We start from the raw sequence: 21,734 nt of genomic DNA on the forward strand, positions 1-21,734 counted from the left end.
AATTTCCCCATATGCTTAAAACCCCTATCAGAACATACTTGAAGACTTCCTATTTTTTTCACCAAAAAGCTTTCCTATGCATGCCTTAAAGTTTCTGCCAAATTTAAGGGAATGAATAGCTGAATAAATATCCTCAGCCTCATTTGTGTAGTCTTCCACCTTTCAGGAGAAATGAATCTCCTTTTGCTCTATTTGTCAGAAAATTGATTATTTATATTAGTTCCCATTTTCCAATGGTGTCCATAGGGATTTGTTCAAGTGTTGACTATAGTAGCATATGGATAATTGGAAGGTTTTTAGATTTGTGTGTAACTGGTCTTACAAATATTAGTTTGATAATTACCTTAAAATATTTTTGCCCTCTGCTAATTATAATTTGATGTGTTTGCCCTTCTCAGTAGCATTAAAAAAAAAAAACGGGAACAAACCAAAGATATTAAGGAGAGTTTTATTGTAAAGATAGGCAGGGCCTACAATTTTACATTTTTTCAAGTCTACAAAAACTCTCAGAGTAGAAATTTCTTTAGTCTGTCGTCCCAGCAGACAAATTATTTAAATTGGGAAAGAGAAAGTTCATTTCCTGCTAAACTGAGGCAGAGGTGGTGGCACCTTGATATCTTGGCCTCTCTCCAACTTCTTTTCACAATCCACCAGGTAATTGACTCCATCGATGACTATCTGAACAAGTTCAACCTTTGGTAGTGAAAAAGATGAATGATTAATTTGCATAGATGACCTTGATCAATAGGAACAATAGTGGGAAATGAACGCTGGCCATGTTAGATGGCTTTTACAACAATTGTTTTTGTCTTGTTATTTCCTTAAAGGGTTGTGGGAAGAGGAGTATCTGATGGTCATTGTCAGACACAGGGAGCAGAGATGTCACAGGGTTTCTCTCAATCTTTCTTTAGTTAAGATAGAGTTACTACTTAAGATGGGGTTACTACTCTTTTTATATATGAAAACCATTAGTTTGCATCTCAGACACTTTTTCCCCATCAGTTTCTGCTATACAATAACAGTTGGTCTAAAGTAAAGCAACACGGCGACACTCTTGTGTTGTTCTTTGGCCCAGATCTGAATTCTGATCTACTACTTAGCTATTCAAGTACTGATTATCCAAGGCTTTTGGAAAAGTTGCTGAAAATTAAATGTTGGCAATTAACTCATGTTTTCACTGTACCAGGCAAGTTTACTACTTAAAGGAAACTGTGAATTATATTAAGATAAATTTTTTTAAATTACTGCTTTAAAAAAATGTTAGAATTTTGGTTTACAGATACTGGTTTTTCTTAAAATAGAGCACATCTACCTATGGATTTTTCCTGGGATTACCGCCCAAAAACAAATTACTTGCACTTCTCGTGAAGTGATCCAAACTAAAATAGTAAACAATTCATTAATTCCAGACAGCATGAAAGTATATGATATAACTCAAGAATGAGCAGCAAGGACAGAAGGGATCCTTGAGTGTTATAGCTGAACACACCTTAGGCATGACGGAGTCCAGTCCCCTCCCTGCCCCTTTTCATGAATAAGGAAACTGGGACCCCAAGAGAGGGTTCGTTGTCACTCCTAATCAAATACATATTTTTTCCTTATCCAACTGACCCATCCTTATGTTGGTAAGGGTGTGGTGAGATGGTTCGTCTCTATCTTGGTATAAATCTTTTGGTAGGAAACTTGGTCATAAATAAGTGCTCCTCATCTTTAACTCAGGAATTCCTGGTAATTTTATTTTTTAATACTTTTTGGCATTTTTCTAGCTTTTACAATGATCATTTATTAACTTGGACTTAAAAAATTTTTTTTGAGTAATGATCGCCTTGCTTTCCAGTTATGAAAATCTAGTTAATATTAGAAGCAGACAGGGCTAGGTACCAGATCTTCTTTATTCCCTACACCACACATTATTCAGTAAATTTCAGAAGATGTATTTATAGCTGCCAATAGGCAATGAAATATTTAAAAGCTGTCAAGGAAGAAGAAAGCACCATTGATCCAAAGATTTAGTAACTAGCCACTGAGTTATTAAGATTTGTGTTAGAGGAATAAGAGGCTTTTAAATTAATGATGGCCCAATATGTTCAATGTGCCCACATCCATAAAGCTGGTGTGACCTACTGCGATCAGTATTTGCTTGGGATTCAGCTGCATGTTCCTTACATGTGCTCTTCAAGCTTCATCACATGCACCACTCCAGGCCTACATATAGTTTATGAATCCTATTCATCCCATGTATTCCCAGAATCCTAAGGGTTATTTTATGAGCACAATCTCACATTTATCAAGCATATAGCTTATTTGCCATCTCTAGCCCTAAAATAAAACTTTAGAAACTATCAAGTATCTAAAACTACCAAAGTGGTAATGATAGCATGTGGCCTTCACCAGAGGAAATTTAGAATCAAGAGAAAATTCCACTATTTTACCATCCTCAGTGAGAGAGCATGATCTCTGACTTAACAGATAAAATACTGCTGTCTTTTAGCATAATAGAACTCCTGCTGCTGAAGATGGCTGGAGTAGCTCTCGGGCAAGTAGGTGACCACAGACCCACCGTGAATTCCTTTACTTGCCTGTACATCCTCAGTTTACGTTGGGCTTACCTTTGTGCAGTTATTTCCCCTGGAGGAATAATATTACAGAAGGAAATGAAATGCCAGCTTGAGTCAGGACTCAACGGGGAAAGAGGTCTCAAAGCTTGTGAATAAGGTAAAGCTATTTAAGCTACTTGTCTATTCCCTCTTTTGCTTAGGCTGATTTTGTTAATTCACATTCAGAAGAGAGATGTTACCTCTGATCGACCAATTCGATCTATGTTGGAAATGTCATAGACATCTGCCACTGCTGCAGTGTCCACGCCACCTGTGCCACGCTTCTGGAGCCTTAGGTTTTCCAGGATCTTAGAAAAGCGTGGATCCTGGGACAAGAGATAATACTTAGTGCTGTCAAGAAGCAAAATCGATTCACCATCATTGGCATATTCTCTTAGGAAAAAAGTGTGATGAGGAGTAGTAACAGTTAATATATAAAGCATATATTTCCTATGTGCCAGGGCACCATGCTGGAACTTTTAAACCTATGACCACAACATGATGTAGGCATCACTTTCACCCCCTCTTCACAGAAGAGGAAACAGGCTCAGAGGAATTAACTTGCCCAAAGTCCCACAGCTAGAAGGCAGCAGAGCTGTTGCTAACTTTTATACCACTTTTTGGCATCTGGCTGCCAGCTTTGGTGAGTTTATTATTCATCTACATAACAGTTGTCACTGATGTCATAAAATCATGAAGTTAAATTCTGTCAAATCATTTTTTTAGCACTGGAATTTTGAATAACAAAATTTTTGTGCTTTTCTGGCAAAAAAATGTAAAATCATTTTAAAGTATTTAATCCATTTGGTGCCCTGTGGCAGGAACTGTTCATTGCCCACTAGAATCCTTTTTCCTCCTCGTTCACAGGTGGAACTGAGGAAGTAACCACTGGCTAAGTTCTTGCCAATGGATGGAGCAAAAACGATGTGTGCCACTGTCAGGCCTAGACTTTAGATCCTTACATGGACACACCTGCATGCTCTCCCCATCGTGAGCGTTAATGTGGTGCCTGACTGTGACCAGGTAAAGAGGACAGTGCCCTGAGACAGTTGTCCTCAAAGTGTAGTGCCCTGACCAGAAATGTCAGCATCACTTGGAAACCTGTTAAAAATTTAGATTCTGCAGGTCACCTAGAGATCTGTGTTTCTGCAAGTCTCCAGGTGATCTGATGCAGGCTCAAGTGTGAGAACCTTGGCGCCAGAGAGAGGAAGGGATGGGAGGAGCCCCAGGGAGCAGAGCAGAGCGACCTGGGAGAATTCAAACTTCTTGCTCATCCCTTTCTTACAGCTCCTTAACCTGTCATCCTAATTGATTCAAGTGTCTTTGGAGGCAAACTGAACTCTTTGTCAGTATTTTCTATAATAAGTATAGAAAGGAAAGGACTCAGGAACAGGCAGTGACATTTCCTCCCTCCCCAAAGCAGTCACGTCTGTGGTGACCAGCAGAACCCAGCAGGCCTGCTGGCTATACAACATTACCTTGCTGAGCTTTGGGATCCTAACGTGGACACCAGCCCGTAATCCTGTGCCGAGGTTTGAAGGGCAGGTCAGAATGTACCCTAGGCGCTCGTTCCACATGAACTCCCAGCCGCGTTCTTGGATTAAGTGTTCTACCTACAACAGTGAACAAGTGACAAAGTTCTCGGATATCCTTTCACTTAGCAGATCCCAAACACCAGGGAAAAGCGTATGTACTACAGGTTTGCCATGAATGAAATATAGGTAGATTTCTAGTACTTCTTTAATAGAAAAATGCCTCATTTGTCAGAATATTAAAATGGTCCGATTAAATTAGATGAACCATGTAAAATTAAGCACTGAACACTACCTAGCACACACTAAACAATAAAATTTCTATTATTGTTTTTCACATGAGAATAGCAGGAGAACTTAGAAATTCTCAGCAGGTAAGGCTGTGGTCAGATTACTTATGACCATAGTATACTAGCTCTGCTTTAAATGGCTAAGAGTTTGTTAAAAGAAATTAGAAAATAACTAATAATCCACAGACTTCCCCTAACCATTTTGGATTGGGGCAAGAAGCATAGGAATTAGCTATTAACAAAAAAAAAAAGTCACCCATTTTTTTGGAAGCATGCACTAGAAGTCCCAGCCCAAAAGAGTGCCATGATCCCTAGGAAAATTGTTCCCATCTAGGAAGTCACCATAGGGTCTCCTCTCAAGAATGAAAAAGAAAGGGATTTTATTTTGATGAATATTCAGAAATTTCTGCTAACATCTTACTTCTTTTAGTCCACGACAGAATCGCTCAAATACTCGTTTCATATTGCCTCCTTTTTCCATAGAGATTACCCTGGTGTGGTCTTCCTCATTAATCCAGATGAGAAATGTCTTGTCATAATTATGCCTAATGAAGAGAGAAATGTGGTGTTGAGTGTTAATTACATTTGTTTCAACACATGAAAATTCCCATTACCTCTGCAGCTTGATTGCTTCATTTCACCTTTCTCATTTCTTAGACGGCCCTAATCTCTTAATTGTGCCTGAACAAGTACTACAAAATAACATTACTTTGGCAGAATGAATAAGACGACCAAATCCAACTTTTAAAGCTGTCATGTTTTTGTCCAACAAGAATATAATCTCTCCTTCTTCTTCAGACTAGGATGACAGTAATCCAACTATGATAACCTTTGGCTTTGCCATTAACAAGAGCATTTTATCTCCTGATAGAGTCAACCACAATGGTGTGCTGCTTTAAAAAACAAATGCAGCCCAAGGTGTTTGGGGTGCAGAAGATGTCATTCGTTTGCTGTATAGATCTTGCCTACCCACCCCCACTGAGCTGCTGCTCATGAACACATTTATCTCTGCTGCTTTGGGTGGCCAGAATAACCTACCAAGGTATAGGAATCAAAGTGGACTGGGGACTGTTGGCCCAGAAAAAAATATGTGTACTCTATATCCATTCTTCCTTACAGGTTTCTGCTTAAATCCTCAATATTTGTTTTTCATTTTCTGTTCTTTTGTTTTAATGTCATAGTGAGGTCAAATAATATGAAGCTACTTTTTTCTTTTAAAATACAATATTCTTTTCCTCATGCATGATTCATGCCAACCAGCAAACAGTCCTACACATCTTAGAAATATCACAATATTTAGGTATTACACACACACAGTTTCTAAGTACTCTGTCTTCTTCATTTAGTTCAAGCCAGGCATGCTGTCAACTGCAGGTCACAGCAACCTGAGGTTAGGACAAGCAGGCGATCTGAAGGCGATCCTCTGCCCATGTGGCAAACATGGAAATGCTACATCCATACCAGATTCCCCTGGCATCTGGCCAGTCACGGGCCATCCCAGCACATGTTAGTAAAGGGGAGACTGGCTTATCAAACAGAAAGTGATCCTGCAAGACAAAAGGGACAAAGCAGAAAAGAAGACACTCATGAGATCAGAAATGACTACAAGTGCCAGGTGGCCAAGTTTCAAATAACTAATAATGGCCAAGGTCTCAGACAGTGGTTCTCAGGCTGACTGCCCCCTCGAATCACCTGGGAGCTTTCAAAAAAGATACTAATGCCCTGTACCCATCCCCCCAGAGATTCTGACTTGACTGTTGTAGGGTGTGGCCTGGACATTGGGATTTTAAAAAGCTCTTCAGGTCATTCTGGCACACAGCTAAGGTTGAAAAACCACCATCTTAGCCTGGATGGAAATGCTTAATTGCCATTGAGTCTGTGCACCTCGCCAGCACCAAAGGTCTGCAGTAGCACAGCGGGTGGCAACGGAACGGGTGCTATCGCGAGAAAGTCTGTTCTACACGGCCACCATCGGTTCATTATTATCATTCCTTTCATTGGAAAGTATTCGAGATGTAAAATAATGATCCATAAATAAAATAGCTACCATCAATTTCATGCTCACTATGTGCTCTGTGTGCTTTTAATTTATTTCCTTAATTCCCACAACACTATGAGGCAAGTATAATCATTTTATTTTATAGATGACTAAGACTGAGATTCAGAGAGAGAGAGACAACCTACCCAATATTACATTGCTAAAAAGTGGCAGAGCCTAGATTCAGTCCTCCAAGCTTGGTCCTTTAACTACGATATAAAACTCTTCAACTCAAAATCAGTACCAAGAGACTGACATTTTCCTTACTGTGTGTACACAGTAAGATTATGAATATGGATACCATATATTCAGATATGATTACACTGAGGTAAGAGCTCAAGAGGATATGGAGCAAGAAGTCCTTCTACAATCGCTTAAGTGGGAAGGGTCAGAGATATTAGCCAGGACAGGCTTGTGGACTGTCATTGCCCAGGAAAAAGTGTGTCCCTTCAGCTGGAAACCAGAATTGGCCATTTGATGTGGAGGAGGGCTTGATTTGTACAGGGCAGGTGGAGGTTGGCCTGACAGCTGCAGACGTTAGGAGACTGAGGCTCAGAGACCATAGAGCTGACCTGTCTGATTTGAAAATGGAGCATATTTTGTGGCATTGAATCTTCTGAAAGGACAGATACTTGTTTCTGCTTTTCCTTGCAGTTTAGTTAAAAGTTACATCTGAAACTGCTAGCCTGCTTTAGTTGTGCCAAGAGGAAAATAAGTAAGGGACTTGGGTTTTGTCTATCCTGGGGGTAGAGTGAAGCCATGGAGGACCTGTGGAGGCAGCAGGATTCCCAGAGGCTGGTTCCAATTAGAGTCGGGGCAGGCCTTCCAACTGGACAATTTCCTTTCCAGATTTTCCAAGCTCCCAGGACTTTCTTTGGGTGCAAAATGGAGGCCATCCTTCACTCATACACAGGATTTCCACACCCAATTGTTTGCATTTATCAACAAGCAAGGGAATCCTCCATTCACCCCTACCCTCAGATCTCCAACCAACCAACTCTGTATTGGAGTTCCCTGTGCAGGAAATGATTTCCATGGCTTGACCTAAAGTCTTAAGGCCTCATGTTCCTTCCTTATACTGAACTGGTTGTAACCCCAGCAAACTCCCAGCCACGACAGGGGCCTGAGCTCAGGGAAAGGCTGTGCTGTGCTCATCAGGCAGCGCAGGGTGGTTGAAGGGCTACTCACGTCGATCAGCCGTTGCTGGTCCTGCTCCGTCATCTCAGACAACTTGTAGTAGCGGCCGGCCAGGTCTCCCTTGAGGCCCTGCAGGGCAGTGATGGCCACATTCTCCACCTCCCTCCGCTCTGCCCGGGTGCAGGCGGGTGGCAGACTCAGCCCCCGGATACTGCGGCCAGTGCGCACCCGAGACGACAGCACGTAGCGCTCGTCAAACTGCCCTTGGGTGACCTGCCAGGCAGAGCATGGGGTCATCGCAGCCAGCCTCAGCCCTCAGGCACTGTGCATGTTTGCCTGCCTCCAACATGCTGGACACATTTTGGAATTACGGGGGTAGGGGTCTTAGACCTCAGTAAGGGACAGCTACTTTACACAGAGCCGTGTGGAATCTTTTACCCCCCACTAGCTTTGGGATGAAAAAGGAACTGCTTTGGGAAGTTCTCATTGACCAACACCACCCTAGTGGTACTGATCAAGGACAGAAAACACTCTGCGACCTTCCTAGCCTTTTCTTCGGCCCTCCAGGGAGTATGCTGTGTGAGGACCATCACACTGCTTTCAAGACACATGTGACCCAGGGCAAGTAACCCTTCTCTCAGGTGCTCCTCACCTTGGTCTCTAGAGTGCCATCTTCACAGAAAGGTACAAGAGGGGACTGAGCCTACCTTGGATGCATCCAGATCTGTAGGGTGTTTCATCGCCCTAGGGTCATAGCCATTGTGCCTTAGTTTGATGACAGGGTCAAAAAGGTCAGCAAACACCTGCAGGAGAAAAGATGCTCTCGTTTCCTCTTTAACTGGTTCATCTATTACAGAACACTGTTCCTTTCTCTTGCCCCTTTTTACCTGAAGGGCCACAGCTGCTACCCTCCTTTTCTGAAATCCCCAGTACTACCATGCAGGAAATGGGAATGTGAGTGGACTGATGCTCAATACTAATAATAACATGAACAGCCATCATCATAATCATCGCTGCCTAATACCGGAGAAAATCCCTTCGAGGCCCCTTGCCCCTGGGAGAGGGCAGGGTTGAGGACTGCGTCCTGCCTCCCTCCTCCCTCATGATTCTGCCAAACTCAGGGCCGTCAGATGAGCAAGAAAATCTTCTGTTTAAGAATTTGAGGGTTTTCCACAGAAGTTCTTGCCTTTGTGGATTAAATGAGCTGCTAGATCAGAGGCCAAGCAGTTTTGTGGTCAAAAGGGATGTCAGGTTCCAGAGTTTAAGCAACATAATAAATTCTTGGAAAACTGGCTACCCCAGAAAAAAAGTGCCCAGTAGCAGGTAAAGCGAAGCTGGGACCTCTCAGAGGATCCTCCCTAGCCAAAACTATCTCCTGTAAAACCTATTTAAAAAACAAAGCAAAACAAAAACTTCAGGAATATCCTTGAAGTAAAATTGAGAGAAGTCATACAAGAGCACCCACAGCCTTTTGGAGCTGTGGTAAGTGGGGTGGGGGCACGTTTGGGTGCAGGGAGCCGGCTCTAGTCTGGGACTCTGGGAGCCCAGAGTTGTGCACATAAATGAGCTAGCAGTCTGGCTTATTCAGGATGACCTGCCTCTCTCCTCGTAACCGCTGCTTTCCCAGGGAACTGCCTTCAGCTCCCTGCAACAGACGGACGCAAAGAGGGAGGACCTAAGGGAGGAGGGCCGGAGGCATTTGTCGTGATGTCGACGCTGCTTTGTGGAGAGGGCTGAGTGGTGGCCAAGTTCCATGAGCAGCAGGCCAGCCTATGCTTCTGAGGTTGTGGGATTTCTTTGAGAGACTTGGTGAACTCAGTAGTGTGGGCTACAGTGACTCTGTAATCAGTAATTCCCAAACTAAAGACACATGGAATCTTCTCCCCCCTCAATAAAGCCCAGCCATAAACACATTGTCTCCTAATGTCTTGTTGGTGAGTGCACATCACTAATGAAATAAATTATGGGATTTTACTTTTTTCTGCACCAGTTCACCCCCTTGACAAGCTCAGAGAGCTCTGTCACGTAACTCATTCCTCCACAGGGAGAAATACCAAAGCTGCAGCCAAGACAAGGGAGCCTAGTCCCTGCAAAGCTATAGACCTCATTATCCCAGAAAGCATTCCAGATGTCTGATGAAGCTGGCTTCCCTTTGCGGGAGCCTTTCCCAAGAAGGCAGAGATCTGGCCCCATAGAGATGAGAGGGGTGCTGGGACCCAGAGCTTCCCCCCTTACTCCAAAGCCAGCAGCAGTTTTACCTCATAGGACTCCTCGTCACCAGCCACCATGCCCACAGTCTTTATGAAGGGGTGGCCGGGGTTGTCCACGCCAGTCTGGATACACTGGTCCAGGGTGTAGCCGTGGGGCGTCACCTTGTTGCGGAGCTTGGCGTAAATGGCCGGGGTGAGGCACTCGGCCATGCAGTTGTTGTGCTTGCGCAGATCGGGGTAGTCTGCACTGCATGTGGAGGACACGGGCTTTCAGAGGGCCGCCCCAAGAGAGGGGGCCTGGGCCAGGGCTTCGTGTCTGCCCATCCCTCCACCAAGCTCTTTTCAGCCTGTGGCCTGGGGACACTTGGCTCCATGACTTAAGTAAGCCAGACTTTTACAAATAGTTCCCAAAACTGCCTGAGAAACAGACCCGGCCCTGACTAAAGATTCCATGATGCTGGCTCTGAGAGCCCGCAGACGGTGGTTTATGTTCATGCAGAGAGGAAATAAAGTAAAAACAATTAGGAAATAAACTGAAATAATATGCAGACTTTTTTTTTTTTAACCCAGAAGTTTTGGTAAAATACACGGCCACACTTTGGTCCCTTAGGTCTACAGTGGAGAGGCTAGAAACCCTGCAGGTAGAAATTAGCTGTTCTTCTGTCCTGCATGCATGACACAAGCTCCATGAGAGCAGGGAGTGCATCTGCTTTGTTGAGAACACTGCCTGGCCGTTGAAACAGACATTCAGTAAGTATCTGTTGGAATAACACATGGAAATGAATATATATTGGTTGAAGGAGAGGAGATTCAGGACCACCACAGGCTCAAACACAGGTAATCTTACTTTAGGAATTTCTGAGGTATGTGGTGGGCCCGGTAATTCCCTCAGAGACCCAGATCCCTGCAAGAGCCCATAAATGTCTCTGAGAACCCCCCAGGTTCTCCTCATCTCTGTCCTCCAAAGCTGCCTACATGGAGTCCTACAGTCAGCACTGCTCTCCACTCTGCAGGGTGTGACATCTCAGTCCTGGCAAGGCACCAAGGCTGAGAAGACGTGTCCATCTCCATGCCACTCCTCCACCTTCCAGCTGCAATGTGCTTTAAGGCTGTACTAAAAATCAGTACCACAGCCTCATTTTCCAGGAGGACAGTGGCAAATGAGGCATGGGTCTGGAATCAGGGTCCCTGGATTTGCTTTCAGCTGTACTAGCTGGGTGACCTTGAGCACTACTTAATTTTCCTAAACCTCCATTTCATCACAAAGGGATGCTAAGGCAAAAAAAATAAATGCTCCATATATAGTGCTGAGCACACATAAAAGTGTTCAGCAGGTGGTTACTGTTACTAGTGTGATTATTCAACTGGACAACAAGGAGGAATGATGGCAGGACCCTTCCTTGTATTTGCCACAAGTCACTGTGCTTAATGAGTCTCCAAAATGATTAGCAACATGACTTAATCCCCCTCATCGGCAGAAAGAAGGACTCTTGTTGACAGTAGGAGAAAGTGTATTTCTGGCTGGCATTTGGAGTTCCTGCAGAGACGAGGAGACATACCTTGCAGGGAATAGCCTGTGCTGCTCCTGGGCTTCAGCACACACATTCTGACGATTGAGCAGGTAGCCGGTGGTCAGGGCACTCGTGCCCAAGGTGGCCAAGAACAGAGAAGCATTGCGGCCAGTTAGCAACTTAGAGAAGGTACTGGCCATCCTTCCTCCAGATGAATGTCTGGGAAACAGAGGAACTGGATTAGACAGGCTCACAGGATGGCCCTGAACCACAGCATGGAGATCAAACAGGCAAGAGAAAGAATTATGGAGACCACAACCCCTCTTTTGGTTTGTTTTGTTTTTCTCTTTCTTCCTCCCCCCACCCCCACACTGCTTGGGAATATCTGGGTGCTTTTAGATATTGTGAATGTTAAACTGTCTGAAGTCCCTGACATTTTCCCCAGCAATACGGTATAGGAAAAATTAACAAAAACAGGATTTCTACTTCTGGCTGTTTGACAAATGAGGTGCCCTTTTGGACCCTGTCACTGCACAACAACTAAATCCTGAATAGTATGGACTGTTGGGCTTGTCAGAGGCAGACAAAGTGCCCAAGGACCACCCTTCTACTCCACTCACCCCAAATGAGTTGGTGTCAGGGCTCAAGAGTAACCAGCCAGTAGGTTTAGGTAATCTTGTGGAGGCTGTGCATCCGAGCACTAAGACCAGGATACCAGCAGTGAGGTGGGGAGCTGAGCCGGTGATTCCCTGTTGAGCTAGGACCCTTGAGAAGGGCCACCATGGCCCAAGGTCAGCAGACCCTCAGACCCTGGCTCCCAGCAGAAGCAGACTCACATTCTCTCTGAAGAAAGCATATGCAGTGTAGGTCCTGGTTTCCTACTGAATAAGATCAAGCAACAAGCTCTGAGTCAAAGATCACCAAGCACACCGAGAGGTATGGGAGTCAAAGAAGAAATGTAACCAAGTGAAAAGTGGCATCTCTGCCTTCATATTGTATCTGTCTCCTTTGCTGCCTTAATGTTTGAGTCAAAAAGCTTCTGTTCAGCCCTAAATGTAGACTTGTTAATAATCAAAAGGAATTTTGCTCATGACTTAAGATTTATGCAACCAGGCTCTTACCCAAAACTCACCTTCCTGGAGGTGATAAAGAAGTATATACAGAAATGATGGCTGGATTGTCAAGGAATTAGAGGAACATCATGGCCAGACCCATGTCAACTTAACCAAGGACAAGGAGTTTCACAACCCTCCCCAGACCCTTTTTGACGTCTGATGTCTAAGGTCAATTGTCACCTTCTGACCTCATCTGCCTCCTGTTCCCCCCTTCCCTTATACAGAAGAAGCTAGCAATCAACCCTGAGTTAAGATGGTGCTTTAGGCTGTTAGTCCATCATCTTCTTGGTCTGCTGGTTTTCTGAATAAAGTCACTTTCCTTGCCCAAACCCCTTGTCTCTTATTGGCATGTCTTGGTAACAGAAATGTGCAGCCAACTGACAACTGGTGGTCTTCAAAGATCTTTCTCCCTGTGAAGGTGATCTGTGGATGGGTGTCTGACTCAAAATATTAATGTCTGAAATGTCATCATATCCATATTTTAATTTCTGGAAACAAGAATATTAATTTACATCTAAGAGTTCCAACATTGCACTGGCATCTGGGCAGTGATGTACAATTGATGCCAGTGATCCTGTGGAAACTTCATAGCAAGCCAAACAATCCTGGAGTTGAAATTCTTTAGTGTTCCTGCTTCAATGCCTTGTAGAGAATTGACAGACACAAAGTTTTGGTGAAGTGAAGAATTCTTGTTTCCTTGACTCTCTGTTTTCCTCTCTCCAAGATACACAGAGACATTGAATTTCACTAGTGAGGTCCCAATTAATAAACTTGGGTGTGAGATTGAAGCAAAAGTCTCATTGAACTGGCTACTGATCCAGGGAACCTCTGTGCCATGCTCCCCAAAGACCTAGAGCCAGACTTACAATGAAATTACTTTTCCTCATGACTAAACACAGTCTCTATTGCATGTTAAGAGCTAGTCTTAAAAAGCTGCACAGGCAGACATTATTTTGACTTACAGATTTCCCTGTTACCCTGGAGACCCCAAATATTACATAAGCACTAGAAGCAGCTAAAATTGCTGCTTAGAAGAGGCTTGATTTGTTATTTGCACAGATGGTAACATGTGGCATAAACAAGTCAAGCTGGAAAGAGGTACCTAAGAAGTAATCTGTGTCCACCAATACAGTCAGTAATTGGCTTTGCTGGTTTCCAAACATGGTGGTTTTATAAATCAGTATATATTGTGAAACTACTGAGAAAAGTTTGGAGCATAAAGAAATCTGAGGCTCCTGTCAAAGATCACCAAGCACATTGGAAGGAATGGGAGTCAAAGAAGAAATGTAACAAAGCTCAATAAACAAAGATCCTGTGCAAAGCTTTTAAATTTTTTAAATTCCCTTCATGCCATTAACTCTCACAATAGATCCATGAGGCTGACATTTGTATTATCCTCATTTTACAGATGAGCAAATTGAGATGAAGAAAGGTAAAATAACTTGCTCAAAATCAGTTTGTGAGTGGCAATGAGGGGATTCAAAGCCAGCAGTCTGTTTTCATAGTTCATTCTATTAACCTGGGCAATTCCTGGGCATCTACAAGTCACATGATAAGTGTTCTATAAGGGGAACCAGAACCCCTGAGAGCCCTGTGGAGGGCACAGCCTGCTATGGGAGCAGACCATTCAGTTACACTGTTCAAGGAAGCTGGTCTGGTCTTAATCAGACTGAGGTATTGCTTGCTTCCACCTGCCCTGGGACTAGTACCAGGTCACAAACTGCAAAGAATTAGAGCAGAAAATTGACTGGGTACCTAACACCCACATACATAAACAGATGACAGGATGCCCCATGCATCGCCTGTCTCTGGCCAGCTGCTTTCCAGGCATCTTCAAGGTGGCACAATGGCCATTGCTCTCTGCCCACACCAGACTTAATCATCTACCTTTGAATGCTGCAAAAAGGAGAAGAGGAAGAGAGGCTAAATATGCCCCCCTTTCTGTGCCTAGGTCCAGAATCTTCAGGATGGAGACACAGCATCCTAAGTATAGTCACTAATCCAAAGTTGGCTCTGGAGGGAATCTACAGATGGTAATTCCCCTGAAACATCAAGAGTTAAGTTAAAGTGAGAATCAGTCCTGTGTCAGATACTGGGGCTGCCCTCCACGAGCTCACAGTCCAGTGAGGCAGATTGATCATTGTAAAAACATATCATTGTAATCGACAAGGATGAAAGGAATAAGACGAGAAGAACCAAATCTGCCTGGTGAACCAGGGGAGGTCTTTCTGGAGTGGGTGGAAAGCTTTTGGGGGTGTCACTTGCCAGTTGGATGGGGGGATGTTCCAGATGGAAAACAGTGCACAGTGGCGGGGAGCCCCAGGGGTGGCGGGGCAGCCGGGGAAGTGAAAGGCAGTGGCAGAGGCTGCAGACCTAGGCAGGCCCACATCCAGAGGGCACTGCAGCCAAAGCAAGAAGAAAGCCTCTGTGAGACTTGGCACTTGACCCTGGAGGTGGTGAAAAGTGACAACAGGATTTTTAGCAGGGAAGTAATTTTACTAGATTTGTGGAGGTGTGGTCTGTGGATGTTACTAGTTCATGGTGAGATAAATACAGAAATTCAGTAAGCCTTTAGAACGTTTACAGAACTTCCATAGAGTAATTTCAATGAAAAACAATTTAAGCTGGTATTTTGTATGTCTTTGTTTTTTATTTTTTATATGGCTGTATTGGTCTGTTAGGGAGTAGTAATTAATAACAGCTTTTGCTACAGACAATTTGAGCAGCGCCATTCAGTTTCCTCTCCTATACAACAGGACCAATGATGGGACCTACCCATAAAGATTTTGTGAGGATTAAATGAGTCCTTAGCACGAACCCTGACATATAAGGAGCAGGCAATAAATGTTGAAAGTTCTTGTGGCTAATGTTACTAAAATGGTGAGGAAGGGAAAGGGATCTCGAGGCTGGAAACCAGGTCCTCGTGTCCTCAAATAAGCCAAGCAGGAGATTTTCCAAACGGAGCCATGGCAAGGGGCAAAGCTGCACAGAGATGGATGGACACATTTCTAAGAGAGCTAGCTGGGGGGCTCAGGGGCCTTTGTGACCAGTCAGGTGTGGCATGAGAGTCAAAAAGGAGTCTTGGCAGTCTCCCAGGTTTCTGACCTGAGGATTCCCCATGCCTGGAAAACTTGGTTGGGTTTGGGTTACATGCTAGGACAGGTTGATCCTGTTGAATTGGAGGTACATACATGTGAGGTATTTAGGAAACTCTATCTTCTAATACGCTTGGGGGCTTGTAAGAGAGTTCCCTCGTAAGAGGTGCCTGAACTGGAAAGGACGGTGATTGTTCAACTACCCACCCTGTTTCTAAATCCCCTCATGGCAGCCTTCCCAGCTGCTCCCCAGGCCCTACTTGGGCACCAGCAGGGATGGGAGATTATAACCTCAAACAGACACAGGTGTCATGTCATGATCAGAGGCTCTGAAGCCAGGAAACTTGGGTTTGAATCCAGTTCTGCCATGAAAAATCCTCTTGGCCTTGAGAAAGTTCTTTTGCTTACCAAGTCCTAGTATTCTTCAGTGTAAAATGAAAATAATAATTCTGAGGACTAAAGAGATCATTCACGTGAAGTCTGCAGTACAGTGCCTGGCACTCCTCAAGAGCTGAGTGTGTATTGGCTGTTACTGTCACTTTGCACTGCTCTGGTGAAGTCACCTCTAGGTGCAGCCCACAGTGTCTGGGAACATTCTCCCTTCAACATAGCAAACAGCCCAGCAGCAGGGAACTCAGCTTTGTCCAAGGAATGGGGTCTAAAGGCTCCTTCGCACCTCTGACAGATGGAGTTACCAGCTGAGCACATTGAAAGTACCCCCAGAGACTTAGATAGGCCCCAGGGAGCAATTGTAGAGCCTGCCTGGAGCCACATAAGGGTCTTCCCAGGGGTGCTCTCCTCTGGGACCCCTCTGTTCTGCCCCTTACTCAGGCCACTTCCTGAGCCAGCTGCCTCCTAGTGCTTTCCTGCGTCTGCTGAGCCAAGATGGAGCCTTTTGCTTGTGCTGCCCCTCCCCTGAGGACTCAGGTGCCCTCTGGTCCTGAGTGTGCCACTGGGCCAAGCAGGGCCTCCTGCTCCTCCAGGGATTTGCATCCCTAATAGGCCAGAACCGATTCTGCCTTCCAGATTGCAACCCTTCTGCACCTGCAGCTTGCTCCCAAGTGCTCTCCCTTCCTTCAGCCACAATGCATTCTCTCCCTAGGCCTTGTCCACAGGCACTTCTCAGGTTGGCTGCCTGCCCAGGACATGCAGGGCTGGGGAGCAGGAGCCTTTCTGCAGAAAAAGTTACATGTAGATGCTCCAAGTCAGGAATTCTGCTCCCAAGGAGATGGTTAAATAAAGGCTGCCTACAGGGCAAGGTGCAGCCTACTTTTGGTCCTGAAAGGCTCCTGTTGAGTAGCACTGAGAAGAATTAAGGGGGCAGGAGGTGGGATGGGTGCAGCTCTGCCTGGCCCTTCCCGCTCCCTGGCTCCCAGAATCACCCCCGACTGCTCTGAGATGCTACAGAGAATCACATTTTGGATGTGAACCAGGAAACATTTAGTGTACAGCGACTGGCCTAGCATCACACTTTGGAAACCCTTTCTGCAGAAATAAAGCCATCAGTATATGAGGAGAGAGGCACAAGGATGATTATGGAAGCTCTCTTTGTAATAGTTAAAAAAAAAGCTGTGAATAACCTGTCCATCAGAGGGAGGAGTGCTCTATTAAGTGTGGCACATCCAGACAATGGCATATTCTGCAGCTGTAAAAGAAATCAGCTAAAACTGCCTTCACTTTCCTAAATGAACATCTATGCCATATTCTTAGGTTAAAAGGAAAAAAAAACTTGCAAAGTAATGAATATGAGTGGTCCCAATTCTGTAATGATCATATATGTATGTATGTATATATGTATGTATGTATGTATGTGTGTGTGTGTGTATTTGCATATATTTGTGTGAACATAAAAAAAAGTGTTGAAGGTTATTCATCAAACTACTAAAAGGGTTACCTCAGGGAGGTGGAATGAAAAAAAAAGGGTTACTTCAGAGCAGTGGACTTGGAGGAGACAGATTATTTTTCCTGTACTGTGTTACTTGTAAAAATGAGCATATGTTACTTCATGATTTAAAAAAAAGTAAAAAAATCAGCTGTGAAGTGTGTTGAAAAATCCAGATTTCTAGGCTCCATATTTTGAATGAGTTTTTGCAAGAATGGGGCCATCACATGTATTGCAGAAGAGCTTCACAGGCAATTCCTGAGCCCTGTGGGGTCTGGGGACCTGGTGTTTTGCCTACCTGAGCCTCAGGAGTCCCTCTGTATAAGGAGCCCAATGAGATCACTTCCTGGGTGTTGTGAGGTCAGTGATAGGCTACAATGGGCATTGAATAACTGTGCATCACTCCCGCTAAAGACCTTGAGGCTGTGGGACAGTGATCATTTGGTCCCCAAAGCCCACCCTGATTACCCAGCTGGCATTAGTCTGCCTCCTCTCTGTTTGTCGAGTTTAGCTTACATTTTTAGCATTTAAAGTATTTCATTTACATGTTGTATTTGTAATCTCTCTGAAGACAAAATTTTATTCCAGAAGGAGCCCATCACATGCTTTCAGACCCAATCATCATCTTCTGAAAACCAACATTAGGGATCACAAAGTGGATTTCACCAGATGGGCTCCCAAGTTCTTCCAGGCCCATCTCAGAGGGGCTCATGTCCCATGACAACCCCTTACCTGCTGGCTTCACCAGACAGGCCTCACCCACCTCTGACTCTTTGCTTGGGACTTTCCACCTGAAATTTCCTTTCCATCTGTGCATGCCCAGTCAAACCTTACTGTCCTCTTTTTTAAACTAACATTTATTGAGCTCCTACCATGAGCTATGAACTGTACAAGAATCCTTATAGACTCTGGTTTTAGTCTTTGCAACAATCCTGCCAAGCAGGCATTATTTTGCAGATGGGGAAACTGAGGCTCAAGAAAGAGCAATTGACCTGCTCCAAGTCTCAGGGCCAGCATGATGATAAAGCTAGGATTTGAGCCCAGGTGTGTCTTTGGCCCTGGATTCAGGCTCCTTGCAGACCACAGTACCTCACAGGCAGCCCTGCACTGACCAGCAATTGGAGGGAAACCACCTGTGATTTAAGACCTAGGAGTGCCCCAGATTACTCCACTCCAACAGACCTGCAAGACCATAGTAATACATTTACCACAGCAGCTCCTAGGCACAGGAAAATCAATCAGAGCATGTGACTCTCCTGAAGTCCCAGAATATTCTAAGCCTGTTCTCTTTCCTTCTTCTCTGTCTTCTGCTGAAGTAGCCTGATGCCAGGGGTACCTCTGCTCCCTCTACTCCAAGGTCAGGTGCCCAACATGCCTGCCAGCCACGCTGGGAACACTGGGCCAGCCTGCCTTTTTTTGAAGAGATAGGGCACAGGCTTGTCTTTCCTTCCCTCCTCTCTCCACCCTTCTTCCCTTAGAAGTAGGGATTGCAGGGGTATGGAAGCAGGTTGTCTCCAGCCTTTATCCTGTAGAAGCTGTTTGCCTCAGTTTCTCTAGCCTGGAACACTCCCATGACTCCTGATTTGAAAAGTATTATTTACAGCATTAGAGCTAAAATCCACAGGATTCCTAGGCTTCAAGCCAGGGATATTTCTATCTGGGGTGCAAGACCAAAGGCAGTGATATTGTGTTTATTCCTACACTTGCTCTCTCCATTAAAAAATAACCAACACATTAAGCTGTTTTGTCAGAGAGCCCAAGAGCTATATATGTGTCTGTCCCAGGCAGGCACCCAAGGCTGGGTCCCGTTCTGATGATTTTGCCTGGTCCTGCCCCTTCCTGGGGTGTGGAGGCCTCGGGTTCTGTTGCTGCCTCCTGGTCATCCTGAATATCCTGGATGGAGATGCCATGGGGGCCTCTCTGCTGACTCAGAGTTATTTCTGGGCCAGCTATACACAGCATCCATGTATTTGAGCTCCTTGGAGTGGAGGGCAGTGGAGGACTATGTGTCAGCTTTCCATCCAGAGAAGGCAACCCCAAAACAGAGGACATCCTTGGGGTTGGACCAGCTCCACAGAGCACTCTGAACAAACTCCTGTGATGTCAGTCTGCTAGGCCAGCAGAAAACCGCTGGCCCTTCCCAGTTCTAAAAGAGCAAAGGGTCCAGTTACTTCACCACCACTGGAATACTGCCCCCTTGGGCATCTTTGTTCTATTCAGCAGGTAGAAAGTCATAAGCAGAAGATGTTTGCAGTCCTTCCCTGTAAATTAGAAGCCTCTTCTGGGCCTCCTGGTAATGAAGTCATAAAACCACTACCAGTCTCATCTCTCAAGGGCGAATTATTTTCAAGAAAATAGGAAGTTAGGATCCAGTTGGTATTTGAAATGCTGCAAAGGAGTGGGTGCCTCCTTTCCTGCCTGAGGGAGGGTCCTTAGGCTTCCCAGGCAGTGGTGGGCATGACCTCTAACAGTCACCTTCAGGACTGGCTCCGTGGGGCAGTCCAGGCTCAGTGGGCAGGAACTCCCAGAATACTGGGAAGTCAAATGGCTCCTTCTCTGAGCTGCAGGAGTGATGGAGACCCAGGGGCAAAATTTGCCTCAGAACCAATCCTCCTCCTGCCTCTGAACACCCATGACTCCCCATTTCTTGTCCCACCCTCCAATCCAGGCTTTCCTAAAGTTTCCCTTTCAGAAAACTGACCCAGCCTATGGCCCGTTCTCTAAGGATATGATTCAACCATGCTGCTGGCAGAGCCCCTGGGTGCAGGTGGGACTAGTGCGCTTCGCTGGGATGGTGCCTTAACCAGCGGAAGGGGGAACTCTAAAGGCGGGGGTTTTGGGAAAAGGTGCTTATAAATGCAGAGCAAGACATGGAGCGTGCTCACACAGCTAGTAATACCCATATGCCTTCTAAGAGTGTTCTGGGTCAGGAAGGCCCCTTGCCAGGGTCGGTGGTGGTCATGTTCCCCTCCATGAGCAACAGAGGGACAGACCAAGGGTACTAGTGCAGAAGCAGGAAGTACAGGAGCTGTGGACGGGAGCGGGGCACTCCTGGGCGCCGCACACCAGCTGGACTGGCATAGCCTCATCAAGAGGGCACCGACGGCCACTTCACATTCCAGCTGACCCTTTGGGGGTTGCAGAGCCAAAGCAATGCTCTCCGAAAGGTCTAAAGGGCAGCACCAAGGAGAACCCAAGGGTTTCGGCTGGTTCTGGCAAATGCCACTCCGCACGCCCAGCAGAGCATCTGAAGGCAGAGGTGTCACCCACTCAAGGCACAAAGCAAGTCTCTCAGGAACTCCCTGCAAGCCAACCAAGTGATCAAACAAGGAACACAACTTTGCCACAGGGGGAACCTACTTAGGCCAGTTCTGCAGCATTTCTCCATTCAGTGGGAGATAAACAGTTAGGTGATTATTACTGGGTGGGGATTTCAGAAATGTATGTCCAGCAGTCCTATCAGCCAGTTTAAATGGGGTCCAGCTGCTGGGCCAGTTATTAATTAGCTCCTTTTGAGAGCCTCAAAATGTTCATTTTTCAGTTAAGTTATCCAAAGCACTGACATGTGCCTCTGTTGGTATTATTCCCAGCAATGGATTAGTCCCTATAAATTAAGAAGAAAAGAGAGTTGAAGTTTAAAGTCCTAAATTCAATGGTATTACCACTCTTTTCCTTCAAGAACAATTCCTGACTTGCTATCAGAAGCAAGCACTGCAGGCAGAGTGCTGACCAGGTTCAGGGACCTCGCATGGTGCTGTCCCAGGGACTGGTGACCTGCGCCTGGAAGCAGGAGAATGCAGGAGGCTGCAGCCAAGGGCAGACACTCTGTGGGCTTCTTTAGAGTTACCACGAGCTCCTCACGCAGGAGCAGTGCCAGAGATAAGCGTCCCAGATATGGTCCCCACCCACAGGCCCAGGTCCATTGCTCACCAGGCCCCTTACACTGGCTCTGGCAATGCCCCTCTTCAGAGGAATAACGCTGGGTTTCAGGGTCTCACTGACCTTGGAGCCGGAGTGTCCTGTGTCCTGTTGCACGAACACAGCCAAGAAGTATAGCAGGAGCTGGCAAGGCCTGGCCCAGAAAAGGCTCCTGGCCTGGGCGGGGCTGGGGGCCCACTGCAGCCAATCCCTCAGGACGCACGTGATCCCCAAGTTCTGCCCTTGAAGGCCAGCGGCGGACTCCTCTTCTCCCCAGGCACTGGGCTCTTTCTAGCACCTGCCCTTTCTCTGAAACATTTCCCTCTCCCAAATCTGGCCCTGAAGGCTGCCTCTCCCTGGGCTCTGCAAGGGTTGTTGGGCCTGCAGCCTGCTGACTGGCTGCCCAGCC

General features: G+C 45.6%; 1 protein-coding gene across 3 annotated transcripts; it reads right to left on the reverse strand.

Annotated features, from left to right (window-relative positions):
• Positions 1 to 432: 432 nt before the first annotated feature.
• On the reverse strand, positions 433 to 21,691 carry CKMT2 (creatine kinase, mitochondrial 2). Of its 3 annotated transcripts, XM_073234554.1 has the most exons (11): positions 21,410 to 21,691; positions 14,318 to 14,472; positions 11,364 to 11,534; positions 9,853 to 10,051; positions 8,302 to 8,397; positions 7,646 to 7,867; positions 5,881 to 5,966; positions 4,841 to 4,964; positions 4,076 to 4,210; positions 2,798 to 2,923; positions 433 to 693 (listed from the first exon to the last, which is right to left on the reverse strand). In XM_073234554.1, exons 2-11 carry the CDS (start codon positions 14,410 to 14,412, stop codon positions 574 to 576), a joined length of 1,374 nt encoding a protein of 457 aa, XP_073090655.1. In that variant the 5' UTR covers positions 14,413 to 14,472; positions 21,410 to 21,691; the 3' UTR covers positions 433 to 573. The 3 variants fall into 3 exon arrangements, with proteins under 3 accessions (XP_073090655.1, XP_036855691.1, XP_017531631.1); XM_036999796.2 differs by lacking the exon at positions 14,318 to 14,472 and having other exon boundaries at positions 21,338 to 21,691; XM_017676142.3 differs by lacking the exon at positions 14,318 to 14,472 and having other exon boundaries at positions 21,410 to 21,687.
• Between the last annotated feature and the right edge of the window lie 43 nt (positions 21,692 to 21,734).

This window comes from Manis javanica, chromosome 1, assembly GCF_040802235.1.
Source record: "Manis javanica isolate MJ-LG chromosome 1, MJ_LKY, whole genome shotgun sequence".
Taxonomy (NCBI): Eukaryota; Metazoa; Chordata; class Mammalia; order Pholidota; family Manidae; genus Manis; species Manis javanica.

Excerpts from the sequence above, each read along its gene's own strand:
- CKMT2 (XM_073234554.1), bottom strand. The coding sequence starts at position 14,412 with ATGCTGTGTCTCCATCCTGAAGATTCTGGACCTAGGCACAGAAAGGGG. Across the intron at positions 10,052-11,363 it reads CACAGGCTATTCCCTGCAAG|TGCAGACTACCCCGATCTGC; the intron begins GTATGTCTCCTC and ends CTCCACATGCAG. Across the intron at positions 7,868-8,301 it reads CAGATCTGGATGCATCCAAG|GTCACCCAAGGGCAGTTTGA; the intron begins GTAGGCTCAGTC and ends TCTGCCTGGCAG.